This window comes from Sprattus sprattus, assembly GCF_963457725.1.
Source record: "Sprattus sprattus genome assembly, chromosome: 6".
NCBI classification, from domain to species: Eukaryota; Metazoa; Chordata; class Actinopteri; order Clupeiformes; family Clupeidae; genus Sprattus; species Sprattus sprattus.
Genome location: NC_137925.1, coordinates 25,640,788 through 25,664,185, shown reverse-complemented (window position 1 = coordinate 25,664,185; position 23,398 = coordinate 25,640,788). Strand labels below are relative to the sequence as shown.

Genomic DNA, 23,398 nt, shown 5'->3' with positions numbered 1-23,398 from the left:
TGTACATTGTTGTGGTATCGTGGTTCTCTGGCTCTCTCTAAATGATTGCATCTTTTCCTTCAAGGATGTACACTCAATGTTTATGATAACTTTGTTTTATAATAAAATTGAAAAAGAAATCTTATCACAAAGACCAAATCAGATCAAAGGTGCTGAAATAACATTTAATACATCTTTACATCTGGACATTTTTTTTATATAATCAAAATAGATCCCACATCTTTACCCCCCCTGCACCTGCAACATTCATCGTAAATGAACAAATGAATAATTGCCAAATAAAATTCACATGGAAGAGTTTTTTCCCCTCCCAATGGAGACAGTATTGCCTTTTCTGCTAAACTTTTGTGTGTTCACCTTACATAGGTATTTTGTAAGTATATGTTGTAAAGCCATTGTTGAATTTCCTACATTTGCACTACCTAATAGGCAGTATTTCAAGGGAAAACATTGTTTCTGTGTTCTGCTACTGCTAAAGATGTTTAAAAAACAGTTAAAATGTTTTACACAATAAAATAATTTTATATTCTTTTAAATGTTCCCATTGTGATCATTTATATGGGTTTTTGACATCTTAGTTAAATACGTAGAGGTTTAATTCTCACAAGTCTCCTTTGACTGGCATGACTACTTGATGAAGAATTATCGCTCCTTTAGCTGATGGGCATAATTCTGACCACAAGGGGACGCTCTCATCCAAAGTCAACCACTCCTTTAGTGAAGAAACAAAACAAAAAAGATCAAGCTTGAGGACTTTGCAGTGTATTTCATGACTTGCTATTTGCTACAACAATGAGCTCAATATTCTAGTCATACCTGTCCAGACATTTACAATACATTAGCACCGGGCTGGACTGACGTGGCAAGAGAGAGCTGGTCACTTTTTTAGATATTTGAAGATTTTGTTGACAGGTGTTTGAATGAGACTCGGGTGTATTTCACTCACTGCCAGTATAGCCCATCACTGACGTATAAACTGTATGTACCTTGTGAATGGGAAGCACTATAATACTTACCGTCTCCCTCAGGAACACAACATCTGTGGATTCGTTAGCCTCTGGACCCCCACGCCAGTAGAGAATCTTTACTTCTTCTGCGGTCAGAGAGCACCTATTCTTGCATAAAAAAGGGGAAATGTTGTGTCACAGCAGGATGGCATGGGGAAAGTGTGTCTATAGGTGTCAGATCGCATTGCTGCACTTGAGTGATATTTCTTAAAATGTACTGAACCGAGTGAGCTGAATGACTCAGACATGGGTGATGGTCATTTGTCATACCATAGAGCCGAAGACTTAAGACAGAAGTCAACAATGGTGACCAATCAGAAGAGAAGGCTGGGGGGGGAGAGCAGTGTGAGTCACTAATCACTAGGGAGGCGCTTTACAACATTCTAATCACATCAGAACACTTCTTCCAGACCAGTCATAACCCAACAAGTATGTCAGTGTCATTCCTGTTAACATGGCAAACATTCAACATATTACAACTGCTAATGTGGCAAAATCATTCTCATCAGTAAGACAGGGTCTCAGTTAGCTAGTCTCTCAGAATTATGGAATTTGCAAGGACAGAGTAGCCTGGATACCAGCCCAAACCCCGCCCACAATTTTTTTTGTCAGGGAGATTTGGTCTGGCTCTGGGTTAATTGGGAGAGAGTTTCATCGGTAGGATCAAACCGGACCAATCAAATTGGCAGGGCGGGCTTTATACGTTGATGGACAGATACCAACGCTTCAGTTGAATTAACCGGTAGATTCGAACTCCGACCAAGATGGCCGCGTCTCGGGTGCTTAGTGGGGAATATTTTATGTGAATTAAGCTATCTACACGACTTTTTAATGTCTACATTGACTCGGTTAGTTGTGCATGTGCAACACGAATGTTACAGAGTATTGTTTGTCTTAACTAAAGTTCTCTAGACCATTATTGTTATATCATTGCTAACGTGTACACAAAAAACCCATCGAAATAAACTGTAGCTTGTAGCCTTAATGCTAATTAATTAACGTGAGCAGGCATATCTCAACAGACATTGACAGCGCATTCATTTTGAAAGAGGAACAGAGAAACGCGATTAAGGCATTTGTCATTGAAAAGATGTTTTTGCCGTCCTTCCTAGGGATCAGGTAAAAGTGTAATCTATCAGATGGTAATAGGCTACTACGTTGCTCTGATTGGTTCTAGGTATCCAATTCAGCGAATAGGCATTTTCTTTCCTGGTTCGTTGAAACACCCCCCATAATCACAGCCCAAAGGTCCGGTATCAGACTCATATTCTGACTAGAATCATGAGTATGACATCGTCAGGCTAAGGACAGAGTGATCTCTGGACAGAAATAGCAGTTATGTTAATAACAGAAGGACATGGATGCCTGAAAGAGGAGATATTTGTACTTCTGTCCTTGACCCAGATGCTGAGAGAGGAACATTGTTTCAGTACAGTGTTACCTAGTGATCTACTCACTAATGTAAAACCCAAACCTGTTACTGGCTATGTACTTAACATAACCTGTTGCTTTAAACTATTCATTTAGGATGATAATTATGAATTCTTATGAGTGATATCAACCTTGACAATAACCAGACATACAGTGGGGAAAATAAGTATTTGAACCCCTGCCGACTTCGCAAGTTTGGCCACTTGCAAAGAAATGTGTGATCTAGAATTTTAATGGTAGGTGTATTTTAACAGTGAGTAACAGAATATCAACAAAAAAATCCAGAAAACTGCATTTTATAAGATTTATGACTTTATTTGCATTTGATGCAAAAAAATAAGTATTTGAACCCCCAAGCAAACAGCAAGAATTCTGGCTCCCAATGGCCAGTTATGTGCCCAAAAAGCACACAGATTAGTCCTCATTAGGTCTAACAAGGTATACCTGATCTCAACTGGTGACCTGTATAAAAGAAACCTGTCCAAAGAATCATACTTCACACCTTCAATCTCACCACCATGGGCAAGACCAAAGAGCTGTCCAAGGACGTCAGAGATAAGATTGTAGACCTGCACAAGGCTGGAATGGGCTACAAAACCACCGGCAAGCAGCTTGGTGAGAAGCAGATAACTATTGGTGCGATTATTCATAAATGGAAGCAACACCAAACAACTGTCACCCGCTCTAGGTCTGGGGCTCCATGCAAGATATCCCCTCGTGCGGAATCAGTGATCATTCAAAAGGTGCAGAATAACCCCAGAACTACTCAGGGGGAGCTTGTGAATGATCTCAAGACAGGTGGGACCAGACTCACCAAGAAAACCATTGGCAACACACCACGCCGTCATTTTTTGAAGTACTGCAGCACTCGCAAGGTCCCCCTGCTCAAGGAAGAGCATGTACAGGGCCATCTAAAGTTTACCATTGCACACTTGAATGATTCTAGGGAGGATTGGGAGACAGAATGTGGTCAGATGATACCAAAATCAAGCTCTTTGGCATCAACTCGACTTGCCGTGTTTGACAGGGGGGGGAATGCTGAATATGACCCCAAGAGTACATCATACCCACAATCAAGCATGGAGGTGGAAACATTATACTTTGGGGCTGTTTCTCTGCCAAGGGTACAGGACGACTCCACCGCATCAAGGGGACTATGGATGGGGCCATGTAACGTGGAATATTGGGCTTGAACTTCATTCCCTCATTCCCTCCCATTGAAAGCACAACCTTAAAGATTTGGGGCCGTATTCACAAAGAATCTTAGGGCTAAAAGTAGCTCATAAGTGGCGAATTTAGGAGAAACTCCTAAAAATAATGGGCGTGTCAGTCTTAAATTTAGGACTCCTATTTTTTTTTACTAAGAGCAATTCACAAAATATTTTATCCCTAAAAGTAGCACCTAAGTCTAAGACAGCTTAAAACTCCTCATGAGGACTCCTAAGTCACTAAGACCTATTCACAAAAAGTCTTAAAATGGCTGAAGCCAGACGTAACGTGTTGGAGACAATGAACGACTCTGAATTGTTGAGAAGATATCGTTTAAACCGTGAAGGCATCAACATTTTACTAGAATTAGTGCGGGATGCAATCACGTCTCCAACTATCCGAAACAACCCAATCAGTCCGGAAGTTAAATGTTTGATAACATTAAGATTTTTGGCTACGGGGAAAATGTAACTTTGCAACGCAGACGACTTCAGAAAATCGCAATCACCGCACTCTGTAGACCACACATTGTACAACAGTTTATCCGGTTCCTTTTGGACAATCGGCTACTTCAAAGGATCAAGGTCAATTTCATGGCGTTTGCAGGAATGCCCGGTGTCGTGGGTGCAGGGCCGGATTAACAATTTTCTGTGCCCTGGGCAACAAGGCTCAAGGCCCCCCTTTTTTTTCGAATCCGAACCGAGCCAGAAGGAATCAATCTCAACTGTTCATAGTACTAATTCCACATTGACGTACGTTTTTTTTTATGAATAGCCTGGCTTTATTAAACTGAGGCATCAACAGTTAAATGCTCTCTCGCACAAACAAGCACTGTTAAACGCACAAGCGTGCACAATAAGGCCAATAAGTATATTTAAATGAAATGATTGACATTGCAAGAACGTTTAGTAAAATGGTGCGGCTCCTTTAAGAAGAGCACGTACAGGGAGGGAGAATGGTGACGCATAGTTTGGATGCAGCGACAAAGATTTATGTGCTGTAACAGTGTTAACCAGTATGTGAGTAACGTGAGTTTTAATAAAGCATAGCGTGTGTAATGTGTAGCTATTTCATTCCGTTTGCTAAACTATCCTGCTGTCTGTATTTACTAACCAGCAGCAGACGTAACGGGAAGGGAATTAACCCGAAGTTAAAAACATGTAGGCTAATCTACTTCGGCCGTGGAGCATTTTACTCCCCTGCAATCTCCAACTACGAGACAGCCTCCGACAGCAGAAAAGGTTAACAAACGGAATGAAATAGCTACACATTACACACGCTATGTTTTAATACAACTCACGTTTTATGCTATACCAACGGAGGCACAACAGACATCACCATGCGCTGCCAGGACTGCGTTCATAACGTTATATTTGTCAACAACGTTGTCAAGTGCCCCTTTGATGTCATGGGCCCTGGGCAAGTGCCCACTTGCCCTAATGGTTAATCCGGCCTTGCGTGGGTGCCATCGATGGAACACACATTAAAATAATTGCTCCATCCAGAGATGAGGACGTCTTTGTAAACCGCAAAAAGGTACATTCAATTAATACACAGATAGTGTTTGATCCAAATTTCACAATCATGGATATTGTTGCGAAGTGGCCTGGATCTACTCACGATTCGCGCATTTTAATGGAGAGCGCGGTCTGCGCCAGCTTTTTGAGCGGCACCATGTACCTGCTGGATGCCACTTGGGTGACGTGACAGTGGCCATCCATGCAAGACATGGCTTTTGACACCCTTCCTCAATCCACAACCGGGAGCACAGTTGAACTACAATATGCAAGTATACGCATGAGGCCTATTTTGGTGACACAATACCTGTAGCCGCGACGGCTCTTTTAAAGTCCACTCCGCAATCGCCATCCTACATTGTGACTGGAGCGCATACCACCGCTTCTCGCAGTCATCGACAGAGCGACACACGGCAGGGAATGAAGCATTTATGTTAACACATATGTCCTCCCATGCCTCACGCATAGTTTGCAGGGTGCTTTAATTATTACTTCTTTGATTTCATGCAATTTCCGTGTTTTTTTCGGCAATTTCTCTTTCTCTTAACGTGCAAAGCGTCATTCTCGTTGGATGCACAAACTTGTCATCATGCGTGTGCATTCTGCTAAGTGCACTGTCCATAACTATTTAATATGACTTCATTTGAAGCCTAGGTTATTCTCTTATTTTCTGTTTATTTAGTGGGATCGTTAGGGGGATGTTAGGACTGAGTTTTTAATGAGAGAGCCTGTCAACAACCAATCACCGTCCTCACCCCTTCTAAACTCGTGCATGAGAAGCGACGTCATCCATAGCAACGGAGTTTTTATCTTAAGCTTAGGAGTTGGTATTATCCTTAGTATGAGTAGGTCTCAGAGCCGTTGTGAATCACTTTTAAGAAATTACTCCTACGTAAAAGGTTTTAGCGCGAGTTAGGAGCACTCCTAGTGGTAAGATAAAAGGCTTTGTGAATACGGCCCCTGGAGAGGATCTGGAAAGAGGAGTGGACCAAAATCCCTCCTGAGATGTTTGTAAACCTGGTGACCAACTACAAGAAACGTCTGACGTCTGTGCTTGCCAATAAGGGTTATTCCACCAAGTACTAAGTCATTTTTGTCAGTCAGTTTTGGGGGTTCAAATACTTTTTTTTTGCATCAAATGCAAATAAAGTCATAAATGTTATAAAATGCATTTTTCTGGATTTGTTTTGTTGATATTCTGTTTCTCACTGTTAATATCCACCTACCATTACAATTATAGATCATACATTTCTTTGCAAGTGGCCAAACTTGTGAAATCTCAAGGGGTTCAAATATTATTATTTTCCCCACTGTATGTATGTGTGTGTGTATTCAAGTGCAAATTCATTTAAATATGGAGATTCATGCGCAAACAGTAGATTATGAGCACTCAGCCAGCTAGCTTTCATTGCATCCTGATGCTGACCACAGAAAATGATGCACAGAGAAGAAAAGTCTGGGGCTCCTCTGTGCTCTATCATTATACTGTCAACATAGCCTCGCTGTATTAAGCTTACAAAGTGACAGCCATCCCCACCTGCTAATTACTTTGCTGCAAATGCATCATCACACACTTACAGGAGGACTTATGTAGTAGCCACATCTAAGTGAATTTACAAAGAGTGAATGTATTTGCATCATCATGAGGGACATGCAGTATTGATTTAATGTGTGATATTGAGAAATATAAAACAATTGGATTTTATCGAGTTATTTAGCTGTTTCTGATTGGAAGAGAGACGTTTCATGAGTTGGAATATCCCAAGACATCCCAACTCGGACTTTTCACAGCTAATAATAAATCACTCCGAGATGAAAGATTCTATAGAGCGTTGATACAATAAAGCAATAACCATTCATTCAAAGTTCTTATAATTCCAAAAGACGTTGACAATGGAACAATTTTTTTGTTGCGGAGAAACAATGGCGAAATAAAAAAAAAATTAATCAATAACTTTGTGTTTTAAATGTTGTGGTTGACTATAAAATTGTTTTATAAAAGCAATGTACTACTGGAGTGGGGTAGGTAAGGGATATTCCCACAGGTGTTGTAGCTACGGCCAAACACCACCTGTGGGAATACCCCTTTCCTACCCCACTGCACTTGTACTATATTGCTTAAAAATGCAGCGAGTGGCAATCATGATGTGCAGATGCAATGCAGCGAGTGGCAATCATGATGTGCAGATGCAATGCAGAGAGTGGCAATCATGATGTGCAGATGCAATGCAGAGAGTGGCAATCATGATGTGCAGATGCGCAGATGGAGTTTGCTGAGCTGCATCCTGTTGCAGTGTTGGTACCTGACATAAAACTCAGCACTGGGCCTGCCAGCACTGGTGTGGTTGAGGGCGATTCCCAGCAGGATCGGCTCACCGAGGGAGCTAAGGGGAACATTCACCTACGTTCAGAAAGGGGGTGAGGTTATTCTATTACTTTGAAATCATTTAAACAAGTCTTTTTTTTTAAATAGCAGACAGTTTCAAGAAATTGGAATTCTAGGCACAACAATTGGGGTAGGTTAACAATGGGAGAGTTTGGGAGTGTGTAAGCATAACTCCTGCTCACCTCATCACGTATCTCTGCTAACACGGAGAAGAAGATCTCCATGAGGACGGCTTCCTCTCTGCCCTGGAGCAGCTCTACGGTGATGCTCTCTTCACTGATGGCCTTGCAGACAGCCTGTGAGTTAAGGCCAAAGTAGCACAGATACATCAGGTCAGAAAAAGCTTCTAAGCAGAGTCAAGCTTTCCTTCTGTCCCTTACAGACAACATATGCCAGTATTGGAAATATAATGGACCTAACTCATAATTTAACTTTTTTATTTATGCGTTTATTTGAAAAGGGACAGTGTACATTGATAAACATTTCCCAGAAAATGTAAATGCACCGGAATTAGCTTGGTTGGCTAGTTTTCATCCGTTGTACCTTGGCATGGCATGACAGAGAGATATGGAAATAAAAGAAAGAAATAATAATACAAAATTATATAATTAAAATAAATAATTGGAACACTAAGCAATCACCAGCACTTGCCTTTGGTTCAGGATGACCCCCTGGTATATCCAAAAGCCCTGCAGCTTCAGCAACCTTCTGACTTCTCCTTAGAAGGACCACCTGTCCATCAGCTGTTGTCATGACAGCCCCCACTCCTAAGGGCTGGGCTAGCAAGGCTTGTGGATCTCCCAGCTCAACTCCTCCACGCTTCTGGAGCTCACCCACCCTCTTGGACCAGTTAGTTCCCAGGAAGTCTTTGTAACAGGTCAGCCCTAACTGGAGACTCAGCTGAACTGGCTCTCTTTGGTGTCCCGTGTCCTTCAGAGAGTGGGACACAGTTGGGCGATCCCCACTGCAAGTCTCAGGTGCTGGGACAGCTGGTTGTCCACCACAACGGGTGTGCGTTTGTGTATGATCCCACCCTTCCTCATCTAGGCAGCAGCACTGTTGTCTGGATGTTTCCAGTGGAACCTTGTCTACTTCTTGTGCACCCCTACCGTTATAGGGTGTGGTTGTAGGGATGTGAGGTGTGGTCCACTTGGCTGAGTGCAGTCTGAATTTGGCCCCATTAAAAAGCCATGTTTCTCTTTTGGTCCTTTCCTTCCACAGTGACTCTATATGCTTCTCTGTATCTGCTAAAATATGCCGGTTAAACCTGAATGGGAGTGGTTTGTAAAGAGAAGTCTTTGGTTGCCTTTAGGTCAATTTCAAGGTCTGTCATACCAGTAAGTGAATATACAGAATACCTCAGGCATACTATGCCTTTATGAAATCCAATACAAGTTATAAACTACAGAAAATCTGTATCAGACACTGACCAAACCAGGGTTAGGTCAATGTGACAGTAAAGTAAACGAATTTCATCTTATATATATATAGCAGAATGCTAAAAATCGTGAGTGTGAATTGGGATGTGTGTACAGAGAGGTTTTCTATGTAACAAGTACAGACATTTAACTTGCTTCGTGAGATGTGTTAAAATGTCACTTTACCTTGGGGAAAGTTCCACTTGAATTTGCCGTTCTCGCAAACCCCGCCAGGGAGCACAGTGAAGCAAAACAGACACGTCTGGGTCCATGTCCTTTAAATACGGAAGACTTTTCCTTCTTCTCTTACTCAAACCAGATAATTTAAAGATATAGCTAGAGCCGGACTACCAAGAAATATTCTGATATGGCTTAGTTTAAACTCACACATGTGACCAATGATGCCAAGTCGCGGTTGTTGCTGTGTTTAATTACTTTTTTTCAATCAATACCTCTGCAAGGCACTATGAATAACACGTGACAAGGCAAGGATAAGGGTAATCCGGAAGTAACTAACGTTAATGTTTCTTGTCATGGAATGTATAGTTGAGTTTAGTCGTTTTAACTGCCCGTGAATGACGGATGAATTGCGCACAGATCCTGGGGCTAACATTAGACTAAACAAACAAAATGCCCACACAAATAAACTCAAAAGCAAATACCGGCAGCAATAACGTTGACTGAGATTGTTCATCAGTTAGCCGTATTGTTTACATGCTGTTGCTACATGATTGTGACCACATTTCTTTGGGAAATGGACATCCAGGTTTTATGAAATAAAATAATAAGCTTCCTTCGTTGGTAGTTCGCCAGCATTACTATGACAATGAAACGTTACATGACTATCTTAACGTTACAGGTGCTGGTTATGCAGTTTGGTTTCGTCACCCACTAGGCAACTGTCCCGTCTTCAATCTTCATTTTTGTTAACTGGCAAATGCATTCTAAGACATTTTAGTCAGGCCTTACCTCAAGAGTTTTGCGTGTACCAATACACGTTGAAACTAATCTAGCTAGCTAGCTACAAAGCTAACTACTTGCTAGCCTGCTTATGCTATGAAATACTCAGTTGCCCTCTAGGTAAGTTAACTTTTTACTCCCTACTACGCTTAGTGTTTTCAAGAATGCAAATGTTGTAATGTTATTCATTACAAGATAGGGAAATACGAATCGCAAAACACTGACTCTGGGCAAAACAATCTAAAGTAGGATAATAGTAAAGTAAATCATAGACATATAGAATCTATGTCTATGAAGTAAATGACATCTACAGCCCTAAGGACTACAATCAGGAACCAAAGAGAAACCGAACCTTTTCAGAATGACGTCGTAAGTATGTTTGAACCACGCCCACCACTACACGAAAAACATGCGACGGGAGTAGTGCTGCCAGGCCGAGGTCTGCAGGTATCAGGTACAGTTCAAAGAAATATTAACAGAATTATCAAAATAGCACTTTTTATTGTTGAAACTGTTGCCGTATTCATTTTGGTGTGTAAATTGCACGGTTTGATGAAGGGGTTGACAACAGCTGAATATTGTGACTGTGCATTGTTACTCAATGTTCACAAAATGTTTACAAACTTAACAAACAATATAAATTGAAGGGCATGTGTAATGCGAACTATGTTGCGGGCTATGTTAGAGTATGTGCAACATTATGAAAGACTAAGCGTACTGGGACAAAGTGTTCAGCTTGCTCTCCGAATGTGACTTCAGTTATGCAACAGTGGACGTCGATATAGAGGTTATGAAACCTGTGTTGTGCTGAGAATTATTTAGGGACTGCAGAGTAGGTGTACTGTTATATTGCTACAAATAGCATTTATAATATTTCGTGTGGTCACCAATCAAAGGCAAAGAGTTTATTTGACACCCAATTAGTTGGTTAGCGTTAGATGTTGCTGATCTCGTAGGTGGAACGAGCTGCCTAGCACAACCAGGGCAGGGCCCGCCGTCTCTACCTTTAAAAAGCTTTTGAAGACCCAACTCTCCAGAGAGCACCTTCCTTCCTAACTTGCACTTCTACTATTACTTAACTTTTTCCCCCTCTATTTCTTATGTATAAAAGTATGTATTGTTACGTCTCTATTGCTCGTAGCTTGACTGTTCTCTTCCTTGTACGTCGCTTTGGACAAAAGCGTCTGCTAAATGACGAATCTCGTATGAACGATTCAGGTTTTACCTTCTATTTTTAGCCGCTACGATGATCATTTTTCCTACGCCCTGACGGCTGCCGATGTTTATTTAGCCTATTGTCTTGTCTAATCAGAGTTTGTTAACCACGTCTTCTCAAAGAATCAATTACTTTGTCCTTACATTCATTTCAACTACTTTACTGTTTACAGCACCTCATAATCTCACTTAAACGTATACGTAAGAAAGTGAGATGAAAAGGATATTCTCTATTATGCTGTTGAAGTTCCATCACGCGTGGGCCTAGAACACACGAGTGCAGGAGGTGCTGATCGTGCATGCCTCGATGGGCTCCAATTGAATGAATGGTACGTTCAACGTAACGGCGAAAACCTTTCTCTGTTCACGCTGTCAACACAGGGTTGAGGTCATAAGCATTGTGTTTAAATCGAGCTGTTCTAGATTCATTTCGGTGGGGAACCTTAACTAAATCGTATTCTGTTGAAAGAGATTTTTTTTCATGACAATATACCTCCATGTAGTATTATGTAGAATAATAACAAGAATGTTAACGTGTTATTTGTGACATTACCTTTCTTCATTTTCCCCTGCAGATAGTTTTTTCGAATTTTACCCTTTTGTGTACACACTTAACGACACAATGCAGCTGGAAGCACAACTGCGTCTGTGCCATAACTGCATTTGGTACTACAAAAGCGCAAAGGTTCTGTTCTCACATTCAGCAATACATAGGTAAGGGGATGTGTTTTATTTTAATATATAAAATATACAGCCGCGGAAAAAAATAAGAGACCACTTCAAAATTATCAGTTTCTCTGGTTTTACTATTTATTGGTATGTGTTAAAGTAAAATGTACATTTTAGTTTTATTCTATAACCTACTGGCAACATTCCTACCAAATTTCAAATACAAATATTGTCATTTAGATCATTTCTTTGCAGAAAAATTGGTCAAAATAGCAAAAAAGATGCAGTGTCTTCAGATCTCGAATAATGCAAAGAAAACAAGCTCATATTCATTTTTAAACTACACAATACTAATGCTTTAACTTAGGAAGAGTTCAGAAATCAATATTTGGTGGAATAACCTTGATTTAAAATCACAACTTTCATGTGTCTTGGCATGCTCTCCACCAGTCTTTCACATTGCCGTTGGGTGACTTTATGCTACTCCTGGCGCAAGAATTCAAGCAGCTCGGCTTCTTTTCATGGCTTGTGACCATCCATCTTCCTCTTGATCACATTTCAGAGTTTTTTTTATGGGATTCAGGTCTCGAAATTGGGCTGGCCATGACAGGGTCCTGATCTGGTGATACTCCATCCACACCTTTACTGGCCTGGCTGTGTGGCATGGAGCATTGCCCTGCTGGAAAAAACACTTCTCAGAGTTGGGGAACATTGTCAGAGCAAAAGGAAGCAAGTTTTTCTTCCGGGACAACGTTGTACTTTGCCTGGCTGAGGTTTGTAAAAGACCATAAGGATTGAACCAAAGCCGACTGGAGGGTCTCCTAGTTCGTCTTCTCTGATGAGTCCAATTTCACAGTAGGTGCAAGACTCTGTGGCTTGTAGGCCTCTCCAGGTCTCCGTCTAACCATCAGACGACCATGTGTTGGGCAAAGCTGAAAATTGGACTCATCAGAGAAGACGAACTAGGAGACCCTCCAGTCCGCTTTGGTTCAATCCTTATGGTCTTTTACAAACCTCAGCCAGGCAAAGTACAACGTTGTCCCGGAAGAAATACTTTAACACATACCAATAAATAGTAAAACCAGAGAAACTGATAATTTTGAAGTGGTCTCTTAATTTTTTCCGCGGCTGTATGTACATAAATATCCCTCTTGTATCTCCCAGTTAAAAATCTAGCCAGGTGAACTTAAGATATTTGTGGGGTAATATTAAATATTATGCTAATATCTACTATTCACTTTCATTACTTTCATACCTGAAATCCACTTACCTGGAATGTTAAATCAGTGGGCTCTCAGGTCAATCGCGGTGTCGTCCCCCCCCCCCCCCCCCCCCCCCCCACACACAAAGACATAAGTGAATTAAAATAATTCTGAGAGGAATTCTTATCTACAATAGGGGGTAAACTTGGCATGCATGTTAAGCGTTATCACAATATTACAGCAAAGCCTACTTTTCTGCTATGTTCTTTCTTTCCAAGTTGATGTCTGTAGAAGTCATACTTCTGCTATGTTATTTTTTTAAATGTTTTGATCTTCACCTACATGTTCCACAGATCTACAGCAAATTACTATGATCTACTGGGATTAAAACCTGATGCTTCATCGGATCAAATCAAGACGGCATTTTTTGACATGTCCAAAAAGGTTGAGTCTTCTACAACCCCCCCCCCCCCCCAACTCTCCCTGTCTTAATTATTCCTCACTAATCACATGCATATATTGGCACTCACATTCTTAATTTGGAATAATTCTGTAGGGAACAATGAGAGCTGGTGTAGTTTAATGACTGCAGCAGGAGTGTCTCTGAATCATAAGAAGTTATTTATCTCAGAGACAAACCACAGGTATCCTGGCCTGAACCAGAACAGTCTTTAATTTGACAGGTTTAATTTTGAGATTTTTGGGCCACATCATTTAATCAGCATACACATTATGATACTCATTTTCCCCTCAGGGGGGCAGTATCGCACCACAAAATGGCTGCCTCACTGAAATCACGCAACTGTATGGTTCTACTTATGAATCATATGTATGCCAGTGTTTGTTTGCAGTGTGAGTGTGTATTTTCACAGCAAGTTTTGTCATTGTCTGTATCTGTGCTTCATGTTTGTGTTCATGGACAACACATGAGTTTATTTCTTTGTGCCGTGTTTGTATGTGTCCTGTGTGTGCTTGCCTCTAACTGGGATGTGGGAACAGGGGAAGAGATAGGGGTCTTTTGTCCCATGAGAAACACAGATTAGAGCTCTGTGATAAATCCCACAGGGACCGCACGATGGTAGGAGCAGGAGGAAAGCTGACACCGGAGAGATTCTGTTTGATTATAGACATGGAAGTATGTCATAAGCAAATCCATTCCATGAACAGGTTACCCAGAACCAGATCCCGTATGAACTTCATGTATGAAGAGCTCTCTGTCCAATTTTACCACCATTGCATCATGTCATTGCATTATATGGAATCACTAAAGTGTTTAAGACTTCAGTTGTATATCTGATGCTGTGCCTTCATTCGTTTTCGATGTAGGTTTGCATTTTCCATTAAGAGCCATGGAATGCTACGTTTATTAGAGAAAATGACAAATAAGTGTATACTGCAAAACTAAAAGGTACTTGAAACTTTTGTAAGAACAAAAAAGTGGTTTTCGGAGAGGTCCTTTTCATAAAAAAAAACAATTATGATGTAGGTAGCGGCCACAGATTTGTTTAAAACTACATTTGTCAAGGACATATTGTAAGAGGAGATGAATTAGGCAAAACGAGGGCTAAAACTTTATCAATGGTTTATACAGAAATTATGTTCTTATAACAGTATGTATTATTCACTTTTTCTTCTCCCACTGACCCATGGACTAAGTTGGCCGGTTGGCTAAAGCATATCTTTGTTGCCCCTCTGCAGCTGCATCCAGACAGAGACCCCTCCAACCCCAGCCTTCACAGCCAGTTTGTGGAGCTGAACGAGGCCTACAGGGTGCTGAGCCGGGAGGCGAGCAGAAAGGACTACGACCTCCGGCTCCGACACCCCTACCCCGGCAGCCAACCCTTCAGACCAGCATCCACTCATGTCTACCGTCCCAGGTAAGAAAACAACCTGTAGTATCAAGTAAGTCAAGTATATGTATAAGCTAATGGATGACCTTAATTCCCCTCGGGATAAACAAAGTACCCATCTATCCATCTATCTATCTGACCAGCATTTGGCAGCAGTTCCCCCTATGGTTTCTGTTCAGACTGTTTCATTCACACACATCCCACCCCCCACCCCCCTCCATATTGATCACTTCTCTGTTCACTGTATCATTTAGTGCCGAGCAGGCTGAGCGCGTTCGTTACTGGGAGCAGTTCAGCTATGGCCAGAACACGGACTCTGAGCAGCCGGAGCAGAAGAGGAAGAGGAACATGCGACTCATGAGCTACTGTGTCCTGCTAATGGCCCTTAGTATGGGAGCCCACTTTGTCGTATTCAGGTGAGGAGGATGAGGTTTTATTGTTGTTGGGTTTTTTTTTTTTAAGATTTTGGGCTTTTATGCCTTTTAATTGATAGTGCAGTTAAGAGTGGGACAGGAAATGAGAGGGAGAAGAGGTGGGGAGTGGACAGGAGAAATTACATCAGGCCGGATTCAAACCTGTGTCCTCCATGAGCGTCAAGCCCAAATGTGGTCGGGGCTACTGCTTGCGCCACAGTGCCCCCCACTGTTGTTTTTTAACAATGAAATGTGTTAAACTCTCTTTTGAAAATAATGGCAAAACCTTCACTGAGTCTGAATATCCACCTGTTTTCCAGTCAGGTATAAAGGTGACATTTTCTTGACATTGTGTTGTTTGTGTGGCAGATAACATCTAATCTAAAGCTGCAACCCATTCAAGTCAATATTAGTTTTATCCACTGTGCATATAAACTGAACTGAATTTGAATTTATTCCCATACATGTACACAGGTTTAATTCTAATGAGTGCCTGGTGTTGTTTCACTGCCCCCTCCCATCCCCCACTGCCCCCATTGCCCCCCTCCCTCCCCAACCGCCACCACCGTGCCCAGATAAATCTCATTAATGTGTACTCATGGCTGTCCCCCGACACACGCTCTGTTTTCTCTCTGATAATCTGTGTTTTTGCACGCCAACGTGACACTACTGGGGTCATATAACAGGAGCCACAGAGCAGTCACCCTTGGTGTGTGATGAAACAGACAGTTTTGCTCGCCTGCTTTTGTCTTGAGTAGTGGTGGATGCAGAGCGTTAGATGTGGGAAAATGCCATGATAATTTAGGCTTAATTTGGTTTGATTTGGATGTTTTGTACATCGCGGTCAGGATGGGGGTTTAGCTTTGATTCGGAGTTGCGACACAGGATGGTGTGTCATCATGTGCTTCCTGTTTGAATGTTGTTTGTTGTTGCTGCTCGTGTAAGTCATAAGCCTGGTATGATCAGAACCAAATTCACTTTGCGGAAAAATAGGGTCTGGCCACACTTTACTCAGGATTGTTTCCAGTGGTTGCATCCTAATATGTGAAGTTTCTTTTACAACTATTTAGGTAAACAGACACAGGTCTATCTTTGTAGAGATCTTTTCCAGGTGTAAGACACTAGTAATAAACTTATTAGCCTGTCAAGGGCAAAAACAAGTAGTTTACTCTGACTCTAACTATAGCAGTTTTGTGGTTGCCGAGTACAGCGTTCTAATTCACTGCTGAACCTATCTTTATGGGTTTTTATTTTTATTTTTATTGTTTTTGTCCCTTGCAAAAATGTGGACCAAAAAAGATGGGGAAATGGGGCCAAGTTTTAAAAATCTCGAAGTTTACATTTAATTAGCTAGATGTTTTTTTTATTTAGCCACCTGGTAGATGACCACTTAAAGTTACTTATAGCCTGTTGTAATGGCTAGCCGGTCAGGCAGCTGGCTAATGTTACAACTTACAAAACAAATAATAATGATAATGCATCGCTTCGTCTAGCTCTAGCACTGCCACCATTGTTGTAACCACTCTCAAACAAACACTTCAACGCCATTGCATTTAGCCACCACCACCCTTCGATGATTGGAGGCCACTCAGAAAGGCCCAGCGATCCATCTTGTGAACAGTGTTTCCAGACTATAATCGAAGCGACAACTGAGCTGTGAGCAATAGTTGGGCGGGCAAGGATAGCAAGGCAAAAAAGCTACATAATGTTTGAGTGGCAATACGTTTGTGTTTGTGTCCACGTAACTGACTATTTTCTATTTGTATACATACATTCCCATCTTAAAATATATCTGTTTTTTGTTTTCTGGTTACTCAGAAAACTGGAGGAGGTCCACACTAACTTCATGGACAACAAGGACCGAGCTATTAATGAGATTTACAATGAATCCAAAGAAAGAGCCAGGTATGGAAAGACCGCTCAGTGATTTTAATCTGGGGTGTATATATACATATAAAAATAAAAATATATATATAGGTGTGGATGTGTGTGTATGTACAGTCATGGACAAAAATATTGGCACCCCTGCACTTCTGTCAGATAATGCACCACTACTAAAAGTGTTGCAATTACAAATGCTTTTGTATTCACATGTTTATTTACTTAGTTTGCATTGGAAAAACACAAAAAATCTGAGAAATAATTCCAAATCTGACTTTATTCCACATAAAACTCAAAAAAAGGCCGGATAAAATTATTGGCACCCTCAACTTTATAATGGGTAGAACACCCTTAAAAATAAAGAAATACAAATATCTGAAATCAATAGCTTCCTGTAACCATTAATGAGGTGTCCTACACCTCTCTACTGGAATTTTGGACCACTCTTCTTTTGCCAACTGCTTCAGGTCTCTCACATTTGAAGGGTGCCTTCTCCCAACTACTGATTTGAGATCATGCCCCAGTTGTGCTATGGGATTAAGATCTGGACTCATCTCGGACACTTCAGAACTCTCCAGTGTTTTGTCTTAACCATTTCTGGGTACTTTTTGAAGTGTGCTATGGGTCATTGTCCTGCTGGAAGACCCATGTTCTCTGACGGAGACCTAGCTTTCTGACACTGGGCCCTACATTGCGCCCAAAAATTATTTGGTAGTCCTCAGATTTCCTGATGCCATGCACACAGTCAAGGCATCAGGTTCCAGAAGCAGCAAAGCAACCCCAAAACATCGGTCCAGCTCCACCATATCAGCCTGTAGGGACCGTGTTTTTTTTTGAAGGCCTCATTTTGTTGCCTGTAAACTGCTTTACCAAAAAGCTCTACTTTGGTCTCATCTATCCACAGGACGTTCTCCCAGAATGATTTTGGCTTCCCCTAGAAAGTTTTGTCAAACTCCAGTCTGGCTTTTTTATGTCTCTGTGTCAGCAGTGGGGTCCTCTGGGTCTCCTACCATAGCATCCCATTTCATTCAAATAGCGACGGATAGTGCAAGCTGACACCGTTGTACCCTTTGTCTGCAGGGTAGCTTGAATTTATTTGGAAGTTGTTCTAGGTTATTTATCCACCATTCAAACAATCTTTTGTTGCATTCTGTCATCAATTTTTCTCTTCCTTCCATATCCAGGGAGGTTAGTGACAATGCCATGGGCAGTAAACTTGTTGATGACACTGTGCACAGTGGACACAGGAACATTAAGATCTCTGGAGATGGACTTATAGCCTTGATATTGTCCATGCTTGTCTACAATTTTGGTTCTCAAATCCTCAGACAATTCTTTGCTCTTCTTTCTTTTCCCCATGCTCAGCACGGTATACACAGACACACAACACAAAGGTTTAGTCAACTTTGCTCCATTTGAACTGGTTGCAAATGTGATTTATATATTACCAGCATCTGTGGCTTGCCACAGGTGAGTTTAAATAAAGATTAAAGGAGCATTCCATGCTTAAAATACAATTATTTCTTATCATTTTGAAAGGGTGCCAATAATTTTGTCCGGCCCTTTTTTGAGTTTTATGTGGAATAAAGTCAGATTTGGCATTATTTCTCAGAATGTTTGTGTTTTTCCAATGCAAACTGAGTAAATAAACATCTGAATACAAAAGCATTTGTAATTGCAACACTTTTCTGGGAGTAGTGGTGCATTATCTGACCGAAGTGCAGGGGTGCCAATATTTTTGTCCATGACTGTATATATATATGTATGTGTATATATATATATATACAGCGGCGGAAAAAATTAAGAGACCACTTAAAAATTATCAGTTTCTCTGGTTTTACTATTTATTGGTATGTGTTAAAGTAAAATGTACATTTTTGTTTTATTCTATAACCTGCTGGCAACATTCCTACCAAATTTCAAATGAAAATATTGTCATTTAGATCATTTATTTGCAGAAAAATGACAATTGGTCAAAATAGCAAAAAAGATGCACTGTCTTCAGATCTCGAATAATGCAAAGAAAACAAGCTCATATTCATTTTTAAACTACACAATACTAATGCTTTAACTTAGGAAGAGTTCAGAAATCAATATTTGGTGGAATAACCTTGATTTAAAATCACAACTTTCATGTGTCTTGGCATGCTCTCCACCAGTCTTTCACATTGCAGTTTGGTGACTTTACGCTACTCCTGGCGCAAGAATTCAAGCAGCTCGGCTTCTTTTCGTGGCTTGTGACCATCCATCTTCCTCTTGATCACATTTCAGAGGTTTTTTATGGGATTCAGGTCTCGAAATTGGGCTGGCCATGACAGGGTCCTGATCTGGTGGTACTCCATCCACACCTTTACTGGCCTGGCTGTGTGGCATGGAGCATTGCCCTGCTGGAAAAAACACTTCTCAGAGTTGGGGAACATTGTCAGAGCAAAAGGAAGCAAGTTTTTCTTCCGGGACAACGTTGTACTTTGCCTGGCTGAGGTTTGTAAAAGACCATAAGGATTGAACCAAACGGACTGGAGGTTCTTCTAAGTTCGTCTTCTCTGATGAGTCCAATTTTCAGCTTTGCCCAACACATGGTCGTCTGATGGTTAGACGGAGACCTGAAGAGGCCTACAAGCCACAGAGTCTTGCACCTACTGTGAAATTGGACTCATCAGAGAAGACGAACTTAGAAGAACCTCCAGTCCGTTTGGTTCAATCCTTATGGTCTTTTACAAACCTCAGCCAGGCAAAGTACAACGTTGTCCCGGAAGAAAAACTTGCTTCCTTTTGCTCTGACAATGTTCCCCAACTCTGAGAAGTGTTTTTTCCAGCAGGGCAATGCTCCATGCCACACAGCCAGGCCAGTAAAGGTGTGGATGGAGTACCACCAGATCAGGACCCTGTCATGGCCAGCCCAATTTCGAGACCTGAATCCCATAAAAAACCTCTGAAATGTGATCAAGAGGAAGATGGATGGTCACAAGCCATGAAAAGAAGCCGAGCTGCTTGAATTCTTGCGCCAGGAGTAGCATAAAGTCACCCAACGGCAATGTGACAGGCTGGTGGAGAGCATGCCAAGACACATGAAAGTTGTGATTTCAAATCAAGGTTATTCCACCAAATATTGATTTCTGAACACTTCCTAAGTTAAAGCATTAGTATTGTGTAGTTTAAAAATGAATATGAGCTTGTTTTCTTTGCATTATTCGAGATCTGAAGGCACTGCATCTTTTTTGCTATTTTGACCAATTGTCATTTTTCTGCAAAGAAATGATCTAAATGACAATATTTTTATTTGAAATTTGGTAGGAATGTTGCCAGTAGGTTATAGAATAGAACAAAAATGTACATTTTACTTTAACACATACCAATAAATAGTAAAACCAGAGAAACTGATAATTTTGGTCTCTTAATTTTTTCCGCGGCTGTATATATATATATATACACACACACACACACACACACTCTCAGTGAATTGCCAGTGAGACCAAAGCATATGGAATATAGGTACGCATACAAATGTTTAACTGGTCTTACAGGCATGAAGCAATCCGAGGCTGGGGTTAAATTACATTTTGTGTAACAATGTGTGTTCAAACCACACGGATATTTTGCTCAGAACTAGATGTACTCTGTTCTTAATCCTGCTCTATTTCAGGTGTTTGGTGCCTATAGAACTCGTAATGAAACTGGTGTGTGTTTCCTTTTGTCCTTTAGAGTCAATGGATTCAAGAAACAGACGTTGATCCTGAGACAGAAGCATGCGGAATTTCTTGAGAAACACAACCTTCACAACAAGGATGACAAGTAGATTTCTTGAAAATGGGTGCTGACTCTTGGGATGACATCTCTGGTCCACAGGGAGCACTTAGCATGGAAGGTGGTTTAGTTTGTGACAGTGTTAGCAGTTGAGGTTTTTATAGGATTTTTTGTTTTTTTTAGCCATGGTTACCTTTTTGTCTCTGAGACAGACAGTTGGCAAAAGTGGACTTGGTTCACCTTAGTGAATGTTGTTGGTTCTTTGTAGGCATAAGTTCTCACAAACACATATACCGCTTCAGGTGGGATAATGTAATGTCTCAACAAAGGAACAGATTAGCAAACAGCTGCAGAACGTCATGCTTCAATGGCATTTACTTACCGAGGTCTTGACTCTTTGGTTCTTATTTGGTTACACCGGCAGATGTGGTTGTATGTGGCATTTCAGACAAAACCATACACTGGAGTTCTGTACATTAATATCTACACACGTATGATGCAGATGAATAAGAGAATGGTGCTTTGCTACCTGTGAACCCCCGGTGGAGGGACTTACATTACATAAAATCAATTTACGACTCGATGTAGTTACTCCATGCAGTGCAATATTTGAACAAAAAAGGGCCTAAAATGGTCCTTGTTGTATCAATTGTGTATTTCTTGCCTCACTTGGTGGGCTCATTTATAGGAGAGGGTTGTGCAAAGTGCCGTGCAGCTCGAGGTAAACAACTTTAACACAATGCCTTCATGTGTGAAGAAACAAAGAAATTTCACTTGTATGTTGATTGCCTTAATATTTAAATGTAAAACTGTTTTGTGCCATATTGCACAATTAAAAATCGTCATGTCTCAACTGAAAATGGATTTGTCTTACTCCTACCTTACAAATGCTATTTTGGGGGGGCATTTTTGTTTTCTTAAAGACTGGTCATAGGTTCCCTTAGTGCCTAGTTGCCCTTAAGCACGTGATCATTCTCCCAGGAAAACCTTAATATGGTGGATCCCTTGACTGAGGTGCAACAGCAGATGGCACCTTCCAGAATGTCTGGTACGGATGTTGACGTTCCCCTGTGACTCTGGGGCCAAGGACTCGTTTGGATCCAGTGCTTAGATAACAGGGTGGCCCATATGCAGGTGCTGCTCCCCACCCCGATGAGGGAGATATGAAATGGGGTGCAATGACTCAACAGCGACAGGCACTTCTAGCATCATATCATATGATACTGAGACTAGTAAGACAGCCTTTTGGGAGGTTCCAGCTTTAAAGTAAACAAGGACTTAATGATTTGGCTTCAAATTAATATCAAAGTAAATGGACGTGGTGTTGCCCATGAGGCAAATGTATCCTAAGCAGAGGCATATTTCCTGGAGGGGTAGCTGAACACTGATAATTAGTTACCCCAAACGCTTCTCTTATGCCGTTCCCTAAAGCACACTAGTTCCGAATGTTTGCCTTATGGAATGGTGTTTGGCTGTGCTTCCCATGTTACCCAGAGCAGAGCAGAAAACCACATTAAAGGAGATAACAGCCCTCATCCCACATGTGGCTTGTGCAAGTCATAACCCAAACAGATTTAACTGTGACGTTGAGGGACCTTTGGTGTGTGAAAATAATGCTCCATCAGAGGTTTATAAAGTTGGAACTTTGGCCATTTACAACAAGAACAGAGGAGCCGGTTTTTAGGCATTTTCAGATTCTTGCTCTTGTTGGATACAAGAGGTGCTGAGCTCGAACTGTGTAGACCTAATGCGTGCATTAAAGTGTTAGGCTACAGGGTTAATAGCCCTTTTAGTGACGACGGGCTGGGTTGGAGAAATTACCAAACGACGAGAAAAGTCCCGGTTAATCATCAACCCGAACAACCGGGTCACGAATGTAAAAAGCGAACGTTACACCTGCACTCACATATGCGTGAATCAGGTCTGGGTAAAAAAAGTTGGCAGTGCAATGGTTACGCACAAAATCAGAGTTGCGCCGCGTGCGCCTTCACTGTTCTGAAGGGCAAAGGGAATGAAGAAAACGGTCATAACAAATAAAGACGGCGCTTTCTCTTTCATTCTTTAGTTAATCTGTTTGATTTTAGACACTACTGCCTCAGCGACTGTTTCGTTTGACCACAAATCGTTCAAGAGAAAGAGAGAAACGTGTCTTCTTCAACGAGACGTCATCTATTTGACTTCAAAGCCCTAGCCGGGGGTATAGACGATTTAACAGTGACCTCCAGTAGTCGTGAGATGTGCCGCGCGAAGCGGATCGGACCAGCCTGTCGTCAACGATTCACAGAGGACCACATGATATAAGCGCTTTCTCTTCTGAGGTGGAATATCTGCGCCATCAAAACTATTTACTGGAATACGGAATCATATTTAGCCTATAAATTAACCATCGGTTGGTTATTGTTTAGGAGCTACTGCCAGCAGCATCTATGCGCGAAGTCTTACCTGTTAATTCAGTCTGTTTCTGCAAATTCTGTTTAACAAAAACTCTTTCATGAC

At 41.3% G+C, this 23,398-nt stretch overlaps 2 protein-coding genes across 3 annotated transcripts; one reads left to right on the top strand and one right to left on the bottom strand.

Annotated features, from left to right (window-relative positions):
• Positions 1 to 179: 179 nt before the first annotated feature.
• On the bottom strand, positions 180 to 9,301 carry nudt22 (nudix (nucleoside diphosphate linked moiety X)-type motif 22). The gene is made up of 6 exons (XM_080840079.1): positions 9,155 to 9,301; positions 8,202 to 8,817; positions 7,733 to 7,846; positions 7,468 to 7,565; positions 1,017 to 1,110; positions 180 to 712 (listed from the first exon to the last, which is right to left on the bottom strand). Exons 1-6 carry the CDS (start codon positions 9,238 to 9,240, stop codon positions 602 to 604), a joined length of 1,119 nt encoding a protein of 372 aa, XP_080696205.1. The 5' UTR covers positions 9,241 to 9,301; the 3' UTR covers positions 180 to 601.
• Positions 9,302 to 10,330: 1,029 nt separating this feature from the next.
• dnajc4 (DnaJ (Hsp40) homolog, subfamily C, member 4) lies at positions 10,331 to 21,752 on the top strand. 2 transcript variants are annotated; one of them, XM_080840714.1, is made up of 8 exons: positions 10,331 to 10,382; positions 11,317 to 11,472; positions 11,719 to 11,857; positions 13,368 to 13,458; positions 14,713 to 14,891; positions 15,119 to 15,280; positions 17,096 to 17,182; positions 20,861 to 21,752. In XM_080840714.1, exons 2-8 carry the CDS (start codon positions 11,466 to 11,468, stop codon positions 20,952 to 20,954), a joined length of 759 nt encoding a protein of 252 aa, XP_080696840.1. In that variant the 5' UTR covers positions 10,331 to 10,382; positions 11,317 to 11,465; the 3' UTR covers positions 20,955 to 21,752. The 2 variants fall into 2 exon arrangements, with proteins under 2 accessions (XP_080696840.1, XP_080696841.1); XM_080840715.1 differs by lacking the exon at positions 17,096 to 17,182.
• The last annotated feature ends 1,646 nt before the right edge of the window (positions 21,753 to 23,398 follow it).

Bases quoted from the DNA above. Each gene is read 5' to 3' on its own strand.
- nudt22 (XM_080840079.1), bottom strand. From the start codon at position 9,240: ATGGACCCAGACGTGTCTGTTTTGCTTCACTGTGCTCCCTGGCGGGGT. The intron at 7,847-8,201 runs GCAAGTGCTGGT...CTTAACTCACAG, and splicing joins GGGGTCATCCTGAACCAAAG to GCTGTCTGCAAGGCCATCAG. The intron at 1,111-7,467 runs GTACCAACACTG...ATGCAAGAATAG, and splicing joins AGTGCTGAGTTTTATGTCAG to GTGCTCTCTGACCGCAGAAG.
- dnajc4 (XM_080840714.1), top strand. The intron at 13,459-14,712 runs GTTGAGTCTTCT...GCCCCTCTGCAG, and splicing joins TTTTTGACATGTCCAAAAAG to CTGCATCCAGACAGAGACCC. The intron at 15,281-17,095 runs GTGAGGAGGATG...CTGGTTACTCAG, and splicing joins GCCCACTTTGTCGTATTCAG to AAAACTGGAGGAGGTCCACA.